Source organism: Mirounga angustirostris, unplaced genomic scaffold (assembly GCF_029215605.1).
Source record: "Mirounga angustirostris isolate CCGP_5_RB_7025 unplaced genomic scaffold, mMirAng1.0.hap1 SCAF_8, whole genome shotgun sequence".
NCBI classification, from domain to species: domain Eukaryota; kingdom Metazoa; phylum Chordata; class Mammalia; order Carnivora; family Phocidae; genus Mirounga; species Mirounga angustirostris.
Window position 1 is genome coordinate 118,641,346 of NW_026991716.1, and position 21,344 is coordinate 118,662,689.

Here is a 21,344-nt window from a genome sequence, read left to right on the forward strand (position 1 = left end):
CTTCTGTTGTGTGGTTAATGGAAGGCACCAGCAAGAGAGGAGTGTTTGGAAGGGGAAAGAAATGAGGGCATTTCTTCCCTGCTTCCTCCTGCTTTGGCACCATGTCTCTGGCTCTTCGCCTCCATGATTAGAGACTGGCACAATTCCAGCTCTCCGTGGGCGTTGCTTTATCCTCCCTGGTTTCTTTACTCCTAGGGGATGAAGAGTATCCTGAAGTTGATAGTCTCTGGGCCATCCACTGTTGTTCCCTCAACTCTGCCCTGGAAGTCATGTCTTTACTGAAGGCCTTCACATTTGAGCCATCTCTCTTACCGGCCAAGGCCTTGTGGACTCAGTGGTGTCCTTACATATACCTCCTTGCTCTCCTTTGTGAGAGCCATTGTTCCTTGGCTGCTACTGTCTGCCCTGTGTTTGTAGCCAAAACCTGGTGAACACAGACACATTCTCTTTCAACTTACTCAGGGCCCAGTGGTCCACCCTGGCTAACAGGGCTATTTTGGCCCTTGTTGGCACTTCAGACCCCCCACTGAGTTTCTATATCCTTCATCCTAGCTTTGGGCTTAGACTATGAATTGCACAGTGTCTCTTCCTAACCCCCTGGCATCTCCAGAACCCACTGACCTCTGCCTGTCGAAACCTTTCTTCAACCAGTTCAACATACACCTTTTTCCAGAACTCCCACTTCAAGAAGGGAACTTGGAATACACGTATTTCACCATCTGCTTCTACTCTTTCTCCCCATAATTCTACTGGGCAAAAGGGCTGCATTTCCCCTCTCTAAATCTTACTGGAATTCTCCCTGATGTTACATTCTTTTCCTTTCTTCCACAGTAGCTATTGTCTTTCCATTTTTCTGGGGCTACAGTGACAGAATTCCTGCTAGAGAATTATGGGAAAGAGGGCTTAAAAATGCATCAATTTAATATTTTCAAAGTATTAAGCTATTCAGAAGATTCTAGATAGGGAAAGGAATTTAGTCAATGGACAAGAAAGAAAGATCCCAGCATGTGACTGTAGCAAAGAAATACAGGTATTTCTGTGCAAAAGCAATGTATGTGTTCCTGAAAAGCCTCATGTTCTGCAAAATTGCAAGACATATACTAAAAATAACAGGGTTTTTGGAGAAAACAGGGTTGGGACAATTTTTCAAAACCCACGGAATTTGTAAGTAGAATGTTAGCAAAAACAACAGCAATCCCAATAAGAATTCTGGTATAATTACATGTCTGTCTCACCATGTCATCCATCAGCTCTGGGCTACTGCTTCCTCCTGTGAAATATCTCATCAAACTTAATAATCTGATCCAAGATACAGATTTCTACATCAGTGGAATTTTTTTTTTCATCACCGACGCAACTTGTTCATAGCTTCTTCATCTGTACTCTCAGCTTCCCAGGTAGTTCTTTTTAAATATAAATCTGCTTTTAAAATTTTTATTATACATTTTTATTAACTTAAGTTTATGGTTTACATAGCATTTACTGTTGGTGTTGTACATTCATGTGTTGTGACAAATGTGTCATGACTTGCATCCTCCATTATAGTATTGTACAGAAAGATAGTTTCACTGCTTTAGAAATCCCATGTGTTCTCCTTGTTCATCCCTCCCCCTCCTCCCCCTGCCCCATAGAAACCACTAATCTTTTTCCTGTTTCCATAGTTTTATCTTTTCCAGAATGTCATATAGTTATAACCATACAGGATGGAGCCTTCTCAAATTGGCTTCTCTCACATAGCAATACGCATTTAAGTTTCTTGCATGTCTTTTTATGGCTTGATAGCTCATTTCTTTTCAGCACTGAGTAGCATTCCGGTGTCTGGATGTACCAGAGTCTGTGTGTCCCTTCACCTCCTGAAGGACATCTTAGTTGCCTCCAAGTTTTGGCAATTATGAATAAAGCTGTTATAAACATTCATGTGTGGATAGTTCAATAGAATGGGGACTATAGGGATGGAACCAGCCACCCCTTGGACTAAAGAAAGTGGCTTCTGTCAGATTTTCAGCTTTTTTCTCGTGAGTTTCAAATGCTGATAGGACATGAACTGTGAGGCAGTTTGTCCTCGACTGTGTTCAAAACATTAAAGTTTGGGGAAAATTGCATGTGAGCTGCATGTTTTCTGCATTTTACCAATTGCCTGCCATACATTAGATCTAAGGTGATCTTGTGCCTATGGACAACTTGTGTTGGAACCTTCCACCTTCCTATCCTGTCCCTCTCTTTCCACAAGTAAGCATTTCTCACACCCCACAGATTATGTTGACTATACATAAGAACATTAGTGATCTTTCCATTATTCAGCAGTGGAATTCTTCTTACCTTTTGTGTTCTCTGACTCAACCAAATGAAGACAGAGTAACAATTCTGATTTCTTCAGGGGTTTGGTAACTTCTGTGCACTTAGGGCCTTCTGTGTTTAATTTTCCAAAGTGAGAATTTCCTTTGTTCCACTCCTGGACCCAGACATCATTATCTTAGCAGTTACTTTGTTTTTTATTTTATTTTATTTTATACAAGTGTTTTCTTTTTTTTTAGAGATTTTTATTTACTTATTCGAGAGAGAGAGAGAGATCACAAGCAGGGGGGAGGTGTAGAGGGAGAAGCAGACTCCCTGCTGAGCAGGAAGTACAATGCTGAACTCCATCCCAGGACCTTGGGATCATGACATGAGCTGAAGGCAGATGCTTAACCCACTAAGCCACCCAGGCGCCCTTAGCAGCTACTTTAAAAAAAATACTTTATTCTTTTTTTTTAAGATTTTATTTATTTATTTGACAGAGAGTGAGAGAGCACAAGCAGGGGGAGAGGCAGGCAGAGGGAGAGGGAGAAGCAGACTCCCCGCTGAACAGAGAGCCCGATGCGGAGCTCGATCCCAGGACTCTGGGATCATGACCTGAGCTGAAGGCAGCTGCCTAAAGGACTGAGCCACCCAGGTGCCCTTAGCAGCTACTTTAAAAAAATACTTTAATACTTCCTTCATCATTTGATTATCTCTCTGGATTTGAACTACTTGCCAACTTGAAGCATCTACAGCGGCAATAAGACCCTTTGCTCCTAAACCTGGAGGTGGCGCTGTTTCCCATAGACATAGATCCCTGTGGTCTTCGGAAAAGTAGGGGACAGCAGGGACCAGCAGGTGCAGCACCTGGACTAGTAGTGTAGCAGGCTCTCAAAGCATGTTTCAAGTGATTATTACAAATCACTATGATTGATTGCTACCTATGGAGCACTTTCTGCATAACCAGCTCTGTGTCGGGCATTTCACGCACTTTTTAAAAAATCATCACGACTGGCCCTGAAAGTAGAAATTGTCCCAATATTTTGAGAAGAAAACTGACTCAGACAAGAGAGTCACATGAGAGCTGGACGATGGCACAGCTGGAGTCCGTCCCCGGGTCTGCCTGGTTCTAACCACTGTCTTCCTCCCGCCGTCCAACTCCCTGGAACAGCCCTTGGCCAGGATGCTGTGTGAGCACTGCGCCCAGGGCGGACCAGGGCCTGGCTGGCGCCCCCCCCCCCCACCCCCCGCCAGGCGCCATGGGTTCCACAATGTGAGCCCAGGACTGCGGGCGGAAAGATGAAGCCAGTGCATGACATAGCCCAGGGTCATGCCGGTGTGAACCAGGTTTTGTTTCAAACTGCTGGGAAGGCTCAGTAGTTAGTTCAAATTTCCTCGAATTCTTCATTTTCCTGTACTTCAGGATAGTTCCATGGTGGCCTCATCATTGGATTGCACCTTTGCCTTGCAGGGCTGTCTGCACATAGCCCAGTTATTCCTTTACACACAAAAGATGTTTGTGTTGCACGCAAACGATGCACGCTGTATCAGATTTTAGACATACCTAAAAGGCAATTTATCCAAATGTCCAAGAGTGCTGCTTAATGAAGATAGAACTTTGAGTGTTTATTTCCTGCTCTTTTATATTTTCACAAACAGTGTTGATGTTTACTTGAGAAGCAGTAAGACATGGAATAATATAGACTTTGGTGTTGGGCAAACTGGGTTAAAATCTGAGCTCTGTGACAATAGAAAAATTTAATAGATTCTATCAACTTTAACTTTCTCAGCCTTACCATGAGACCATTTGATCTGTATAGAGTTTCGGTGAAGACTACAAGTAATAACATATGTAAAGCCCTCAGCATAAAGCCGACACATCATAATCATACTCACCAACATTTTTAGAGGAATTCTCATGCGCCAGCCACTTCGATCATTTAAAGCTCACAACAGTTCATGTAGGGTAGTGTATTATTAGCCTCCTCTTTCAGGTTTGAAAACTGAAGAACTGAGAGGTTACGTGGCCTGCCCAAGGCTACACAGCGAGACGTGGGAAACAGGAATATGAATCCAGACTATTCGGCTCCTGAAGCTTCTCTCTTAATTCTAGCCTACTCACAATGCTGCTCATACTCCTCTTCTCAGTACCACTCCTTGCAATCATAGACACCTAGTGAGTGTGGGTGGTCACCTCTCCCTTTCCTTATGATCAAGATGTTCTGTGTTTATGAATCACTTATTTTAGCACAGTGGTATTTAAAAGTCAAAGGAACACACAGGATCTCCTTTAAATAAATATCGACTTGAGTGCGCTATCTCTTGTGAACAACTACATCATCATTCTGCCTTCTGTTTTTAACTATTTTCTTCAATTCCTTTGGTCACTGGTTTCCTATCTAAACAGGTGCTATCTGGTCTCTATAGGAAAACACTCACCTTAACACAGTTTTCAGGGTAATTAGGTCCAGAATCATATTGTTTTGTAAAGACATTATGCTCCTTGGCAAGAAATAATGCATCATTTGCTATTAATGAAAAAAAGAAAGAAAGAAAAAATCTTCCTCTGACATGGTCAGAGTTTCAAAAGACCCATTTCTAGCCTACTGACTGAATCCATGCGCTGGGGTTTCATATAAGAAATACAAAGGTCAAGAATTTTCAATAATCTTGCAATTATTTATAGAAAAATTAATTTTTTCCTTCAGCATGGGAAAGTGTGCACCATCTTGATAGATGTCAAAACACCAAATTGATGTTCATCCATCTCGACAATGGGTGTCATACATTATTTAAGAAATATTTGACAGAGGAGATGGTCCATCATCCTTACTATGGATTTAGCTAAGAGAAATTTTGATCTACGTCTTCCACATATTCTTTTAAAGGAACCATCATTAATCTAAAAGTTGACTTTTCCCCCAACTACTTCTCCTATGAGAAATCCTGTGGGTTTTACATTAACACACAAATAATTATTTAGAGCAATTCCCGATGGCTGTATTCTCATTTCTTTTAACTATTTTAACAGTATGCTAATGACAGGAAGAAAACATACATATAAAATATTGTAAGCATCAGGACTTGGTAGGAGAGATTAAGTTTGGCTTTTGACCATGAAATCTTATTCTGTGGTTGTCTTCTTAATGGCATCTCTTGAGGCCAGTGGCTTTGAATTCTCCCAATTGTATGGGGTCACTCCGGCAGCATTGACCAAGTAGAAAATATTCAGCCAGAGAAAACAATAGTGGAAGTCACCCTTTAAGTGCCCTGCCTTCTATATCATGCAATTGACTCCAAGGTTCCCCACCAAGATGTCACTGTTTGACCAGTTTGCTTTAAAACAGCTTAATTAGCTGAAAGGAAAGCTATGTCTGAGCATGTTTGTGAGGAAAAAAAACAAAAAGATCTCTCCTTTCAGAAAGCTCATGCTCTATCTTGTCGGAAATCTTTGGTTCTGAAACGAAACAACATTCTTTTCGTACACACTCAAGTCCCTGACAACAAATTTTCCTGGATCAGGAAATAACTGGTTCGGAGTTATGTCCATGCAGGCATTTGGGTTCAGATTCTATGTACCCTGGTCTGTGTGGGAGGCAGACCCTCTCCTCTGTGGCACTGCTCGAGAGATTCTTGCCAATTGCATGGGTTTATTTTTTTTACCAGCAAGATCTAAAACTGACATTACTGCGAAAAAGACTACGTTGACCTTCTGATCAAAGTCTGCTGGATTTTACTGTAATGTCAGTACAGTCAAAACAATTCAAGTGCTAACATGGAAAACCACCTTTCGTATCACTCGATTCATTTGCTTCCGATTAAAAAATTTTCAAATTGTGCAAGAGAAGCGACTCCGATTTCATTCTGGGGATGGTATGGCAAGAAAACCTTTGTCTTAATACTCGAAAATACTCCTGACTCAATATGGACCTTCTGTGAATGTGTGCATACCATCTGCTGTCTCTGGACTTGCAGCCCCGCAGTGAACACGGGAAGGTAGATTTAGGATCCACTGTAAATTCCTTAATGCCAGAGGACATTCCCTGACTAAGAGTGTATCACACTCGTTGTGTTTTTTTTTTTTTTCACGTATGTATGTGGCTAAACCCATCTGAGAGACGCAGGAAAACTATGCGTTCATTTATCAAGGCAAATTGACAGGGATTGTTTTCATTTTGATGGGGCCAGTGGAAGCAGCTACAGAAAACTTGAACCCATAGAAAGCAGTTCTGCAGGCAAGCTGGCAAATCCTTAGAGAAAAGGGAGAACCACCTGCCCCTTTTTCATTCCATTCCAGAAAGCTTTTGGACTTGTGACTTCTTTATTTTCTCCCCCCAACCCCCAACAGCAGAAGAAGATCCCCATGGTCCAAACAATATGCGACTATAAAAATCAAATACTTCCAAGAAGTAAGCCCTGCAGTGTGGCCCGGCTCCGCATCCAATTTCCTCCACAGTCTCTCTTCTCCGTAGTAATTATCTGATGAACACATAAATTTCCGGGCAACTGGAGTTTATTTTCACAACTTCTAAGTTATAATGAACACCAAATTCCAACCAAAGTGCATTTGGTTTTTTTATTGCGCAGAGCTCCCAAATTTGGTGTAGCTCTGTAAAGAGCCGTGTGTGTGTGTGTGTGTGTGTGTGTGTGTGTGTGTGTGGCCAATCTAACTCGGAGAGAATCTGTGGTTTGCAAAAACCCCTAAAAAGATGATGACACCCTTCCTAAAGTAGCATCGGATTTTAACCTGGAACTGCATCTCCATCTTTTTTCTAACGAAGAGAAGGATGACTAAATTAGGGGGGGGAAAGTCTATAATTAGCAATATAAATCTTTCACCGATTTCAGGAGGTCACCAGATGAACTGATGCAGACTTCAAGCACATCTGCTCTTTTGGCAACCTCTGCCTCCTCCGAGCCTTCTCATTGGCTCATGCTAATCATATGCGCAGCCTCCTGGAAGCGATTTGGGCCTCCCCTGGCTGCCCCGCACAGCCACGCTGCAGTGCTCAACTGACGCAACCAGGCCGGCGCCGGCGAGCTGCGCGCCACCTTTAAGAGGCCACTAGTCCGGGGGTGTAAGGGGGCGCTGGGGGCGGGCGGCTAGGAATAACTTTGCCAGGCGAGGCTCGGAGGAGCGCGCGGTTTCCAGGCCCTGGAAGGCTGGCAGGCAGCTGGCTGTAACCACCTGATCTTTTCAGAAAAGGGGTTAGTGCCCACAAGGTGGCATCAGTGGCGCCAACTCCAGAAGGGAGCCCTCAGCTAGGGGGCTGCTGTGTGGGCAGCGCAGGGAGAGGGCAGAAAGACCCTCCTTATGAAAGAATTCAAACCTTGATGAAGTTGTTTCTTTCAACATGCGTAAACAACAGTGAAGAGAATGGGCAGATAGTGGTGCTTTAACTCACTGGCTGTTGTCTGTCAGGCAAGAGGGCAAAAGCCAAGTACCTTGGACAGAGCTGGCTAAAAATTAATGATAGACGCTAGACACCGTACCGCCATTGAGCGCACTGTTACAGAAATGATTGCAGCCGTAAACTGTTGCCATTCTTCATGGCTGACCGTATGATACACGCCTTGGGCGCCAGGATGAGCTTAGACGGCGCATATGCAAAATTCTGAATTGGGAATGGAATAACAAACTTCTTCCTGTTCTTAAAAAGCTGCACAAATATTGTCTGTGTGTATAGGAATCTAGAGGGATAAGACACTTGAGGCTTTTTGGCATCAGTGCTGGGTTGAGAGGCAGAATATAGTCCAAGTGCAGTCTTCTTCACATTCATGGCCGGTTTCTTGCTTCTCATATTCTAATAAATTTCTTTTCCATTAAATAGTGATAGTTTTACCTTGTTCTGTGAAACTTTCTTCTGATTAGGTAAGATCAGCAGCCTGGCTGAGTTATGCAGATACGTAATATGATACAGTGTATTCTAGAAAACAATCCCTCATATTTAAAAGTACCCTAAATATAAACCCTTTGCTGTATTATTTTCAATTTGATGACGGATTGGTGGAGATTTATGCTTATAATTTTATGCTGTCTTGCATTTAAAGATGTGTGTGTCTATTTTACGGAGCTGCTGCGTCTTAACTGAAGCTGGCTGCTTAACAGGCTGGTCCAGCTCTGAAGGCAGAAGAGGCTAGGGTCGCACTTGATGGACACTTCATTTGGGAATGAGCCTGGGGCAGGGGTGCGAAGATGGGGGCAGAGGGGAGTGGAGAAAGTTTGGAGCCCTCCCAGTAGTAAAGGCCCAGAGCAGGGGTGATCCCTGGTTGAGCATCTCCTGAGGGCAACCTGTGAAGCCTTTGTGCCTGGGCACCATTCAAGAAGGGGGAAGAGAAAGAGAGTAAAAATGATCTGCTATATTTGAAAGCCCCCTCCCCCCCCATATTCAATTGTTATTTACTCCTCTCCCACCTCCTCTGATTTTCTTCTCTCCATAAACACAAAGAGCTTGTGAAGACAATACGGTTGTAACATGCTTGCAGCATCTGTGTATTCTGGTATTCCTGCAAGTCAAGAATATGGGTAAGGCACCTACGTGAACTTGGTATTTCACAGAGAAACGCATTTATGCCACAACAGATGCTGTCTTAGAGTCTTCCATGTGCCAATAAAATGTTCTTTATGCTACTTTCTGATGGACTATCTGATATCAAAGTTAAACATTTCTAATGTTGATATGTTATTTATGTTAAGGAGGCCTCATTATATACCCTGATCTCTGACTTATAATGCGACCAAAATATGATCTTTAAATCCCTACCTTAGTAAGCTGTAACTTCTATGTCCTCACCAAGAATTTTCTTCATCACCTTTACCTGGGTCTCTTGTAGGTAATTGCAAAGAAAAAAATTCAAGAAGCTATTAAGAAAATTGTGGTGATGGGGAGGGGGGAAGGAGAAATGTGCACAGAATTTCTTTTATCGGTACTGGTTTAGATGTTATTTTGGCTAAAATTTTACTAATATGATTTTGTATGCAGAGAGTTGTTTATGATCTTCGGCTGTCTGCTCTAAAAGAAACTCGGAAAACTCCTTTTCTCAATTTTATTGAGATATAATTGACACATACACTACGTAAGTTTAAGGTGTATGGCGCAATGGCTTGACTTCCATGTATAGTGAATGATTGAGCAAACTCAGTCTTGACCCAAGAACACAAAAGTGTGACTTAAAAAAAAAAAGATTCATTTATTTATTTTAAGGAGGGGGAGGGGAAGACAGAGAGGGAGAGATAGAATCTTAAGCAGGCTCCACACTGGCTCGATCTCACGACCCTGAGATCATGACCTGAGCCAAAACCAAGAGTTGGATGCTTAACCAACTGCACCAACCAGGTGCCCCCAAAGCATGACATTTTAAAATTAAGTAATTTGGGGGGATGGTTGTATTTTTAAGGTTATTTTAAAAGATGGTTTTAACCAGCAGTTAGTTTTATTAATTTGAGGTCATTGTTAAATTCATTCATGCCCATCTTTCCACTGGTAAAGTTGTAGCTACAAAAGATATATAATGAGATCATATGATAACTGTCTTTCTCTGATTGAGGGTATGTGCTATGGTGAGTGCTGTGAATTGTGTAAGATTGATGAATCACAGACCTGTACCCCTGAAACAAGTAATACATTAAATGTTAATAAAAAAAAATATAGTAACATACGGTGGTGGATACATTAGTTTTGAAACATCTCTATGTAGATTAATACAATAAAACCTCTAATACTACTATTTTAACTTATACCAAAATATTTGCACTTTTTTGGCATGTCTGATCTGGTAAAATTTGTATAAAATATGTGTGAGAGGGAGAATTAAAAAGTTAAAAGGATGAATGCAAAGCTACAAAAATTATAAAAGTGCAGGGCAATCTATTTATGTGTGGTTAATATATTTTTCTTTTTGTTACTTCCTTATTAACAGTAAGACACCTATTTGGATACATATCTATTTAATCTTTTTTTAACATTTTTTAAAGTTTATTTGAAAGAGAGAGAGAGAGCGCATGTGTGCAAGCATGGGGGTGGTGGGGCAGAGGGAGAAGCAGGCTCCCCACTGAGGAGGGAGCTCGATGCAGGGCACCATCCCAGGACCCTGAAATTATGACCTGAGCCGAAAGCAGACACTTAACTGACTGAGCCACCCAGGTGCCCCATATTTATTTAATCTTAATAAAGGGGATCAGATCCTTATTTTATTGCTTTTGTTGCTTATTTTTACTCCAAATTGATTTCTCCAAATTATTTAAGATTTCTCAAATCTCTGACAAAGTCCAGTCATTAGGGCAAGGACAGAACCTTCTTTCCTTCAAGCACGCTAAGCATAGAACAGACACCAAAATGTGGCTGGGATTAGCTGAGTGGATGAATTGGGGTTTGGGGTAGCAGGTCCCCATGGTGTATGGAGTACCTTATATACAGCATCCAGTCATCTGTGTGGAGACCTCAGAACCCAGGAGGGCTAGCAGTCTCCTCCCTAGGGGCACCTGGAATCCATGCCTCAAGATAAAATAAAGGCAGCTCAGGGCCTAAGGTAGGAACATTCATCTTTTTTTTTTTCTAAATTAAGTTTTATATGGTTATGGTTAACATACAGTATAACATACAGTGTTATGTTGGTTTCAGGTGTACAATGTAATGATTCAACAATTCCATCCATCACCCAGTGCTCATCACAACAAGTGCCTTCCTTCATCCTCATCATCTATTCCACACATCTCCCCACCCACCTCCCCTCTGGTAACCAGCAGTTTGTTCTCTATAGTCTGTTTCTTGGTTTCCCTCTCTCTATTTTTCCTATGCTCATTTGTTTTGCTTCTTAAATTCCACATGTGAGTGAGATCATACGGTATTTGTCTTTCTCTGACTGACTTATTTCACTTAGCATTATACTCTCTAGCTCCATCCATGTCTTTACAAATGGCAAGATTTCATTTTTTACAGCCAAATAATATTCCATTGTATATATATATACACCACAGCTTCTTTATCCATTCATCTATCAATGGACACTTGGGCTATTTCCATTATTTGGTTGTTGGAAACAATGCTGTTATAAACATAGGGATGCAGGTACCCCTTTGAATTTGTGTTTTTGTATTTTGGGGGTAAATACGCAGCAGTGCACTTACTGGGTTGTAGGGTAGTTCTATTTTTAAACTCTTCGAGGACCCTCCGTACTGTTTTCCACAGTGAAGAGCCTTTGCTTTTCATAATTGATCTTTCTTAAGGTACTCCAAACCCCCTTCCAGTGTCCCAGATAGCACGTTGGCCTTCCTGCAATGAATGGAAGGCAATCTCAATTTCCTGAGACCTTTCTTGTGGTTTAAACAGAGGAGGAAATCTATTTCTAAATTCCCATGCATTCTCTGATGGGATGGAACTGCACAGGTGGTGAATAACTGGTTTGCCAACCTGAGAACGCGACAGGAAACCAAGCAGGTGTCAGAGGACTCGTCTCCATTCTGTGGGCACAGGTCCTTTCTCTTCTGAACTTCCAGGGAAGGATGGAAATCATACTTTGATGATGCCCACCCTTGCAATGTTAGATAAACCACAAGTCAACAGCAAATTGATAAAGGGGCCAGGTAAGGGAGAAAAGAAAGAAACTTCCAACGTATTGATTTCTTTCCTCCCAGATAGGTCACTCTTCAGTGTACATAGGCGTATGGCATAATGCCTGGCACAAATGAAAAGAAGCAATTCCTCTTCTGTAGTGTGGATGTAGCCCTAACTGTGCTGAAATGACTTTGAAGGTACCGTCCGTGTTTTATAGGGAGGAAGGAGTGGAAGCTAAATCACCTGTGATGTCCCTTCTTGGCGGCAGTAAGGGAAGGTAATTTATTATCTTTTGCTCTCAATCAAAGAAAGGTAAGGAAATGAATCTGATGAAGAGCAACCTGGAGCCTACAAATCCAGGAGGTCCCTAATTTCCCAAGCAGATCCCCGAATGGATCTTTTAATGAAAATGTTCCTTTCATACCAGTGCAACCTCTCACAATAAGGCAGGATTTCTAGTCAAAATGTGTCCGCTGGGATGCTGACAGCTGCCCAGTGGGGTGGGGTCATATAACAGCACAGCAGGCATCCAAGGGACATCGGTTCTCGACCCCTGTGTCAACCTCTCGAGTTCCCAGGGTCGGGTCAACATCCTGAGGATGCCTGTGGTCTCATTCTGGGACACCTCTGGGGTATCCCACAGCACAGGGCCATTCTTTACCCAAAGCGTTCCCAGACCCATTTTGTGGCTTGCTTTGTAGAGGGACACCGTGAAGCATGAGAACAAACATGACTGGGAGTGGAGGTTGGGGCAGAGACTGCCAAATCATCAAGAAGCCCTGGAAAAGACAGGCCTCCTCTCTGGTATGGCTCTGATGGGAATTATGGATTCATACTGAGGGAGTCAGAGATAAAGAAAAGATACCTTCTGTCTGCATCCCGTAAAATACATGGGCCACATATGGAGCATATTCATCATGTAGATTTTAATTTTCAACCATTTGACCGATACTGGATTGTAATCTGTAAGGGATACGCAAACAGGGACATTAGCACTCCACTCTTCCAGGGTCAGATTTCAGGAAACCCTGGGCTCTGGAATGGTACGAAAGTAAAGGAAAGATGCCACTAGTCCCCAAAGTCTCTGTCATAGACTCCTGGTCCTAGAGCTACACACTTTAGTTCCTTAGGAACTCACTGGAAGTCTTACTGTCTCTTAGTTTGGGTACACTTTCCTGGTCCTAAGTAACACTGATGCAGGGAACCTGAAGGGTAAAGCTGTAAAGGGACAGGTGATGTGACAACTAACACTCTGCTCCAGAGAAGGGGAAATTCAGGACAGAAATAAGATCCTGCATTAAAAAAAAAAGACACTTATTTCAAGGGAAAACTCCAAGTCACCAGGGCAAGTTTAGATGATATCACTATGCTCAAGATCCTCTACTTTCAAAGGCGGAAGTGTAAAATGCATATTTGAAGCAAATTTTCACAACGAATGGGAAAGAAAACAGCTTTTTGCATAATTAGTGAAGTTCACATTATTGTACAATTTGCTTGTGCAGAACACATTAATCTTTAAAGATGGATAATGAAACACTGCACCTGGACACATGTAGGTGGACATTTTTAATAGCTTATTATACTTCGAATGTTCTTTTCAGAATAAGTTAATATATAGAATCACTAAAATGATAGTTATCACCCTAATAAGTGGTATATAGATAACTCTGCCCTTTCAAGGCTTATATATGTAAGGTGAAAAAGGGAGTATGTTCTTTTCTATCAAAAGAAATGCTGGGGCACCTGGGTGACTCAGTTGGTTAAGCAGCTGCCTTTGGCTCAGGGCATGATCCCAATGTCCTGGGATCATGATCCACACAGGGCTTCCTGCTCAGCGGGGAGTCTCCTTTTCCCTCCCCTTGCTCTTGTGCTCTTGCTTGCTTTCTCTTTCTCTCAAATAAATAAATAAAATCTTAAAGAAAAAAAAAGAAATGCTTTTCTTCTGAAGGTGGTAGTGGGCTTTGCTTTCTTATTCACTGGAAGGCCTGTGGGACCCATGTATCAATCCTGCCTTCAAAGGAATACTTCCTTTGAAAAGCACCCCCCCACCAAAGCTAATTTCAATGTCCAGTTTAGAAAACATGGAAAAGACCATTCAGATGCACTATTCAAAAAATCAAATAGAAACAAAATTACCATCTTGAAAAGATATCTGCAACCCCATGTTCAGGGCAGCATTATTTACACTAGCCAAGACATGGAAACAATATCAATGTCCATCAGTGGATGAATGGGTAGAGAAAATGTGGTGTATAAATGCAATGGAATATTATTCAGCCATAAAGAAGGATATCTTGTCATTTGTGACAACACAGGTGAAACTTGAAGGCATCACGCTAAGTGAAATAAATCAGACAGAGAACGACATATACTATATGGTTTCATTTATATGTGGACTCTAAAGAAGAAAAATAACAAAACTCAGATATGAAGAACAGCTTGGTGGTTGCCTGAGACAGGGCGAGGGGGTGTGTAGGGTGGGTGAAATGGGTGAAGGTGGCCAAAAGATACAAACTTCTAGGTATGAGTGGGTCCTGGGGGTGTAATGTACAGCATGGTGACTATAGCTAACAATACTATATTATATATTTGGAAGTTGCTAAGAGAGGGCATCTTAAAAGTTATAACTACTGAGGTGATGGATGTTAACTAAATTTATTCTGGTAATCATTTCAGAATATATACATATATCAAATCATTATGTTGCATATCTAAAACTAACGTTATATATCAATTAAAAAATAAAAAATAAAGATTGCAAAGACTTCAAAAAAATCAAATGGTTAGAGTGATGAATGTTGCTATAAATCCCTATTCTATTATTCCCTCCTGTCATGGTACTGTAAATGAAATGGTACTGTAAATGAAAGGAAGACTAAATTTCCTCATAAATCTCTTATCCAACTATGCTTTGCCTATGGCAGGGATTTTAGGGGTGCCACATTATTTTAATCCAATGCCATTGCTTATGCCATGGAGCATGACATGGAATTTTTCCTTCTAGATCTCTTGAACGGCATTAATACTACTGAACTAATAGTGCTCACTTACCTGTATTGGCTCACCTAACATACTTTTACTCCTTTAATTCTGATGATCGTCATGGGACTTTGGGAATCCACTTACTAGACTTAGTACAATGTGCAAATTTATTTATGCAAAATAAGAACACATTTGTACTGTCAATGTGCTACCTCTGTCAACGCTATCCCTTGGTTCCAGCTCTCAGCTTGAAATGTGAAGTCTGGTTGTCATGCATGATCCCAGGTAATTTATGGGCATAAGGTGGGTCTAGGAGTTACCTTCTGTTTGAGCTGTCAAAAACTCTAACCCAAAACTCTAAACCTCATTAAAAAATGTTTTACGATCCTGAATATAGTAGTAACATGAAAATGACAAGCTAGCATATAAACAAGCAGGCAAAATGAAAGAATAAACTTAAATATATATCTACATGATATTTAACACAGAGACTTCATAACACAAAGCCTTAGGTAAGTTACCTTGTGATCTTGTAAGTTATCTTGTTGGTTTGCAACTTTGTCCTGTCTTTCCTCATCCTCCCCAGCCTCATACCAATCATCAGAGGCAGGTCCTAAGACTTCCCAGAAGGCCTGTGTCTGATATTTTCTATGTAGCTATAGTCTTATTTCTAAATGGTCTATGAATGCTCCTTCTTAACAGAAGCTCTTCCTTACCTTCCTAATCATCATCCCCTGTAGAGCCACCTGGAGGAGACTAGGTGGGCATGGGTGTGTATTTTAGACCTGGAGATCATCTGAAGAGCGCCTCTGCTCTGGGTCTCTGCTTTGGAGATGTGAGATGTATCTACTCCAATGAGGTAGTTGAGACTTGAGGTGACAGAAAGGGAAGGACAGGAAAGTGACAACTACCGTATTTTAGACCTCTCTGTGCTTGTGTCTATACTGATCTGTTAAAGACCTCATTATTTTAGAGGTATCATGAAATCTGCCCATGGGAGTGATTTTTCTAAAATGGGAATAAGAACTGTGTCTACCTGCCAGTGTTGTTGAGAGCCTTTAAAGGAAGGTTATATGTAAAGCTCGGTGCCTATCTGTTATTCTAATGTTATCGTGTAGCCATGAGTCATGCTTGTAGGGTAGAGAGAAACAATGTCATTTAGCTATTTAAAAAAAATACAGGACTTTTGAATTAGAAGAAATCTTAAAAATAAAACCTCCCACTTTATTATCTCATAAATGAATAAAGTAAGGCCGAGAGGGGTAAAGTGATTTACCAAGATTACCCAGGTAGTTAGGGATGGCACTGAGATGAGCGCCCAAATCCCCTCATTCCTGGGTCCAGTCTTCTTTCCACTCTGTTACAATATGCTTGTTTTTAAATCTAGCATAGGTAGCTATGAAGATATACTCTCAGATCCCCTTTGGGAATAAACTGCACTCTTTAGAAAAAGCATTAGCTTTCTGGGACCATGAGTACTTAATTTCACAAAGTGCTTCTGCAGGAGAGTTAAATGCAGCTGATATCAATTCTTTTTAATTATTTGATTGGGTAGGCCAGTGTGCCTCAGAGAACCCAGTGTGCATGTTCTCTGTGTCAGAGACTAGCTGACACAGACAGAGACTAAGCAGCTCCTAGCTAGACACAGCCACTAATTTCCTACTCTCCAGAAATGGCCCTTAACCATGATAATATATGTTTCAGAGCAAAGACTAAGTATCAAACAGCAGTTGTATCTCTTCAACATCACACAGTGAATTGAGTATCTGGATTCCAGGAGCAGAAGGAAGTTTGCTCGCATGTAGGCATCATAAGATAAAGGTGAGAGTAGCTACACTTGGGAAAAGGGAAAATAGACCAAACTGAAAAGTGTGAGAAAATTAGCTTAGCTGATTTGATGTGAACATCTGCAGAAATTGTTAATGGGCACTGTGTCTAATTAAATCCACCAGACATATGCATGCCTGTTATCTGTGGAACGGTGTTCTTCCCCACGCTGCACCTGTTGCTGGCAGGGGTAGAATTGCATTCTATCGAGCACAATGTCATAAGGGTTTGAGGGAGAGAAATTTGAGGCTCCAGTCTCATTCCCTTAGAGACGAGCATATCACCAGGGGAAGACAGCCATACTCAGAACTCAAATACAGACCGAGAGGCAGATACACTGGGACCTCACTACTGTTCAGAACCCCAGTCCAGAGCTCCTCACAGTTCTGACAGAAAGACCTGACCTCTGGGCAATGTAGATTTCGGAGACAAATTCATGCCGTGAACCTGATTTCAAAGAAAATAACCTGTTCTACTAGATGACAAAACCTGTTCTACTAGATGACAAAATGTTTAAATTCAAATCAGCCTCCATCTGTGTACACATGACTATTGTGCCAATAACAAGTGATCTTTGTACATTAAAACTGGCTTGTTTTTGACAGATGTTTCCTTGGTTATTCCACTTTAATGGGTGTCTAGCCATGTCCCAAGCTGTTCCATTAAAAACTGACCTCCATTAATTCCAACAGAGCATCTCCCTAAGGTACTGGGTGTTGAGTTCCACCCAGTCCATTGGATTGCGGTGGGTGCAGGTCACACAGAGGAAGCGGCAGGGCACGGGGATTAGCAATGCAGGCTCTGGAGTCATCCCAAACCCCACTTGCTAGATACAAGTTGCTTTGGCTCCCCTGCCTTAATTCCCCCATCTGTACGGTGGAGGAAACCGTAGTACCCACCGCATAGGTTACTTGTGAGGTTTACATGAAGCAAGGCGTGTCATAGCACTTGGAGTAACACTGGCCCAGTGGACACGCCCATTAAATATTTTCTTTTTCTTTTTTGTTTTTTGTTTGTTTTTACCATTTTACATTATTATTGTCTCTAGTATTTTCTCCTTCCCAAATAGAAATTCACATCCCCTATAATGTTGCTCTTGAGTCGGCCATTCTTTGCAGTCACCACGTGCATGTTTCCCAAACCATCTTTTTTTTCCTGTGTTCTCTGCAAACTGCCTGTGAGTCCAGAATGAACAGATAATGACCTTTCTATCTTGTGTGCTGACATGATCTGTATTGTTAATTTTGTTAGGTAGATGGCTTCATATTCCTCAAGTTGATGGACAAATCCAGCATTAGGATTAATACAAAATCTTCTTTCTTGAACGTAAGCAAATGCATCTCTGTACTTCATTACAAATGTTTCCATAATGTATGCAATAACAGAGGCAGCACTCCTGGCGATCCCTGCATTTCCATGGACAAGAACTTTTTCTCCATCAGTAAATTCTTTAATCATGGGAAAATACTGTATTATATTGGCAACTGGATTATCTGCAATATCCAAGACTAAATATCTAAACAGTTGTTGAAAGGTTGATTTAACAAAGTTTGCCTCAATATTTTGTCTTATGCATATTATAGGGTTTATTCCATGTTTCTGTAGTATAGGTAGCTTGCTTTTCGTAGCAGAAGAATATGGGCCTAAAAACAATCCAGGTAAAATTTCCTGCACCTCTCTTCTCATAGGGTAGGTCCATTCCTCGGTCATCTTCTTTGCCCTGCGGGAGCGAGGGGACCCCCAGCTTCACATCCTGCGTGGTCCAGCCCCGGGGCTTGTGGGTGGGGTGGGGAGTGGGAGTTATCCTGTCCCCCGTCTCCGGTCTCCGACGTCGGGCTGCCAGTGGCAGAGAAAGGAAGGAGGACGGGTGGACCGGAGGACTGACGGGGCGGGCAGCGGGCTTACAACTAACACATGCAGACTTAAGGGTCCCAGTGACTCTGGCAGTGATGGATGGGGAAGAGGAGGGTGGGCGGCTCTTATGCAGCCGCCATGCTGCTGCCGTCTCCCTCCCCGAGTCTCTGCGCCCCTCACACTCCACAGTGTCAGGCACAAGCGAGAGCCCTACCAAATATTTGCATTAGTTACGCCTGAACAAGCCATCTCCAGCAAGTGCCACTTGAAGCTCAATGCTCAGAGTTATCTTAAAGAGGAGAAAAATGCAAATTAAAAACCAAGCTTGAGGTTGAATAGAGCTATTTCAAGACCTCTGATACGGTTTAAACCCGATATGTTATTTCTCCCGGTTCCACATACCAATAGTCACTTTATCGCATGCATTCCCTGCCCCTCCAGATCCCACCACCCCACACAAAGGTACATTACACGTTCATGAGCTGATGTGAACTGGTGAGTGAAAAATTAGGCTGACAGACAGGGAAGTTGGGTTCTTGGTTCGATTTCCCCACTAATTTTGTTAAAATGTATACAGTCACTACCGCTTAAATTTTTAGCTAAAGTTATGATAACAAGGGAGTACTTTAAATCTAGTATCTCTCAGTCATGGCCCAATGAGGACATTCTAGGAAATATATCCACACGCCACTCCAGAATGACATAACCCAGACGAATGAGATCGTGGTGTGAAGCATTTGGTGGTCTTAGTAGGAAGTTTGGAATATAAGTGGAAGGACATGGTGTGCATGGAAATGACCTTGCAGATGACTTCAGTGACTTCTGCAATAGCAAAACTCCAAGGGTGGAGAGATATTCTACAGAAGACACATGAGATCGCTGTAGTTGATGCTGGATTCTCCATAGGGTCTCTCAATGGATTACTTTGCTATTTTTATCTCTTCATCATCTGCTCTTATCTCAGCTATTTTGAGATCTGAATGATGATTAAAACAATTGTTTAAAACACAGTGCACTATTCCTGTCACAAGGAAATCAGTCTATATTTAAAATTTTCAGTCTATATTTAAAATTGTATCCTCTCATTGAACAGAACTGATTCAATTCGACTTGTAAATAACATCCTGTGATGCTTTAAATGAATACATTGGAGTCTACTTTTGTAGGCATTTGGAATATTTATAAAATATGTCAGATAGAAAAAAAATAGTACTAAATAAAAACTACTATTTACACGCACATCTCCATATCATGTCTGAGAAATTTCTTCTCAAATTAACCCCCATGGAGTAAAAGACTGTGTAAACAGATGGACTTTGCACCTTGCCCTAAGGGTCAGCTGGCTGGAGCACTGTGAGCTTGGCAGCAAAGCTCTTCGTCAAGGACCTTCCCATAAGAAAAGCTTCATCTTCATCTCAATTCGAGTGACATGAACAGGACTTGGCTTCCATCATAAACACAGCATTCAGCTCTGCTTCCAAAGGACCCTGCTAGTGCTGCTGATGGTGGAGCCGATGATGATGGCTGGGAGGCTGAGAAGCATGTTACATCTTCCCAGGCACTTTCACATGCAATCTCATGATTGAAACGTGCAACCTCATAGAGTAAAAAATGCATATTCAAAGTATTTTTTTTTTTCAGGAACAAAAAAAAGACCTATCATTCAATCTGGGTTGGTGAATTTCTCACATCAAAAGAACTTTAAAATGTGTTTGACTATATCTCCAAAAGAATCCAATTTTAACATTTTTCAATGTGCAATCCAGACTAGTAAAAATACCAGCAACCTTGGTTTGGGGGCCACAGAACACCCAAGTCATTCAAACACAACATCCTGGGTACCCCTCTACTGACTCTACCATAAGAGGAAGAAACAGGAAATACGGTCTTCATCAATGACCGGTAAGCAGTGATGCGTGCTGCAGCTGCGTTATTCTAAGGGAATCTGATTTCCCCCAAAAGAAAATTCAGGAATCTGATTATTTCCTGTCCTTCTCTTCCCTGAGTCGTTGGACAGTATCCATGTTCTATTCTCAAGTGGAAATGCTTGCCTTACTGTGTGTTTGGCAGAGTACAAAGTACGTTTCTGAACAGAAGTGCCCATGGGATCTTCTCTATGACCATGGTACAGTTCAAAAGAACTTTGTTCAGGATTGGCTAATTTTTTTTCTTTCTTTCTTTTCTTCCCCTCCCCACCCCCCACAACCATTGTTGGAATGTCACATGGGCATCTCTCTCATCTCTCAGATTGATGGCATCGTCTAGGACTTTCCACATAGACAAGATAAACGAAAGGCTTCCATGGACAGGTATGTAACTGTGGAGACAGCAGTGCTGCAGAAGAGGCCTCCAGATCAGAAAGAATGTCTGTCCCACAGTCAATTCTTGGGCTCCGCAGTCACCTTTGACATGACTTGCTGAATAGGAGTTTGTTTTCCAATTTCCATGGTTCAGCAATAGGCCATGCAAAGTAAATACTAGTAAATGAGCAACAGTAGGTTCAAAGGAACATAAGACTAGAATCCCTCCTCCTTTGGAAGACAGTTTGGGTTGCATTCACATGTGAATCAATCTGTTTGGGGTCTTTGAAGTGACTTTGATTAAGAGTTGTAGCCCAATAGTAGTGAAATGGGCAGGGTCATCAAAAGAATTGGCAGTTCCAATATGGACACTTGGCCTGTGCACCACATCCAGAAAGAGCCCCAGGTAATGACCTTACATGCAGAATGCCTTCAGCTTCAGAAAAACAAACCAGGGACTCACTCTCCATGGAGGTTTGCAAGGAATTGGGCTTTGTTTGAAGTAAAGAAAATATTCCATGGTATTTCATGTTTCTACAGATCAGCTTTG

At 41.8% G+C, this 21,344-nt stretch overlaps 1 protein-coding gene across 1 annotated transcript; it reads right to left on the reverse strand.

Moving 5' to 3' along the window:
- Positions 1 to 17,684: 17,684 nt before the first annotated feature.
- LOC123836535 (serine/threonine/tyrosine-interacting protein-like) lies at positions 17,685 to 20,941 on the reverse strand. The gene is given in 4 exon segments (XM_045865448.1): positions 17,685 to 18,347; positions 18,349 to 18,476; positions 18,729 to 18,783; positions 20,897 to 20,941. Coding segments are annotated over 4 exon segments (891 nt in total).
- Positions 20,942 to 21,344: the final 403 nt, after the last annotated feature.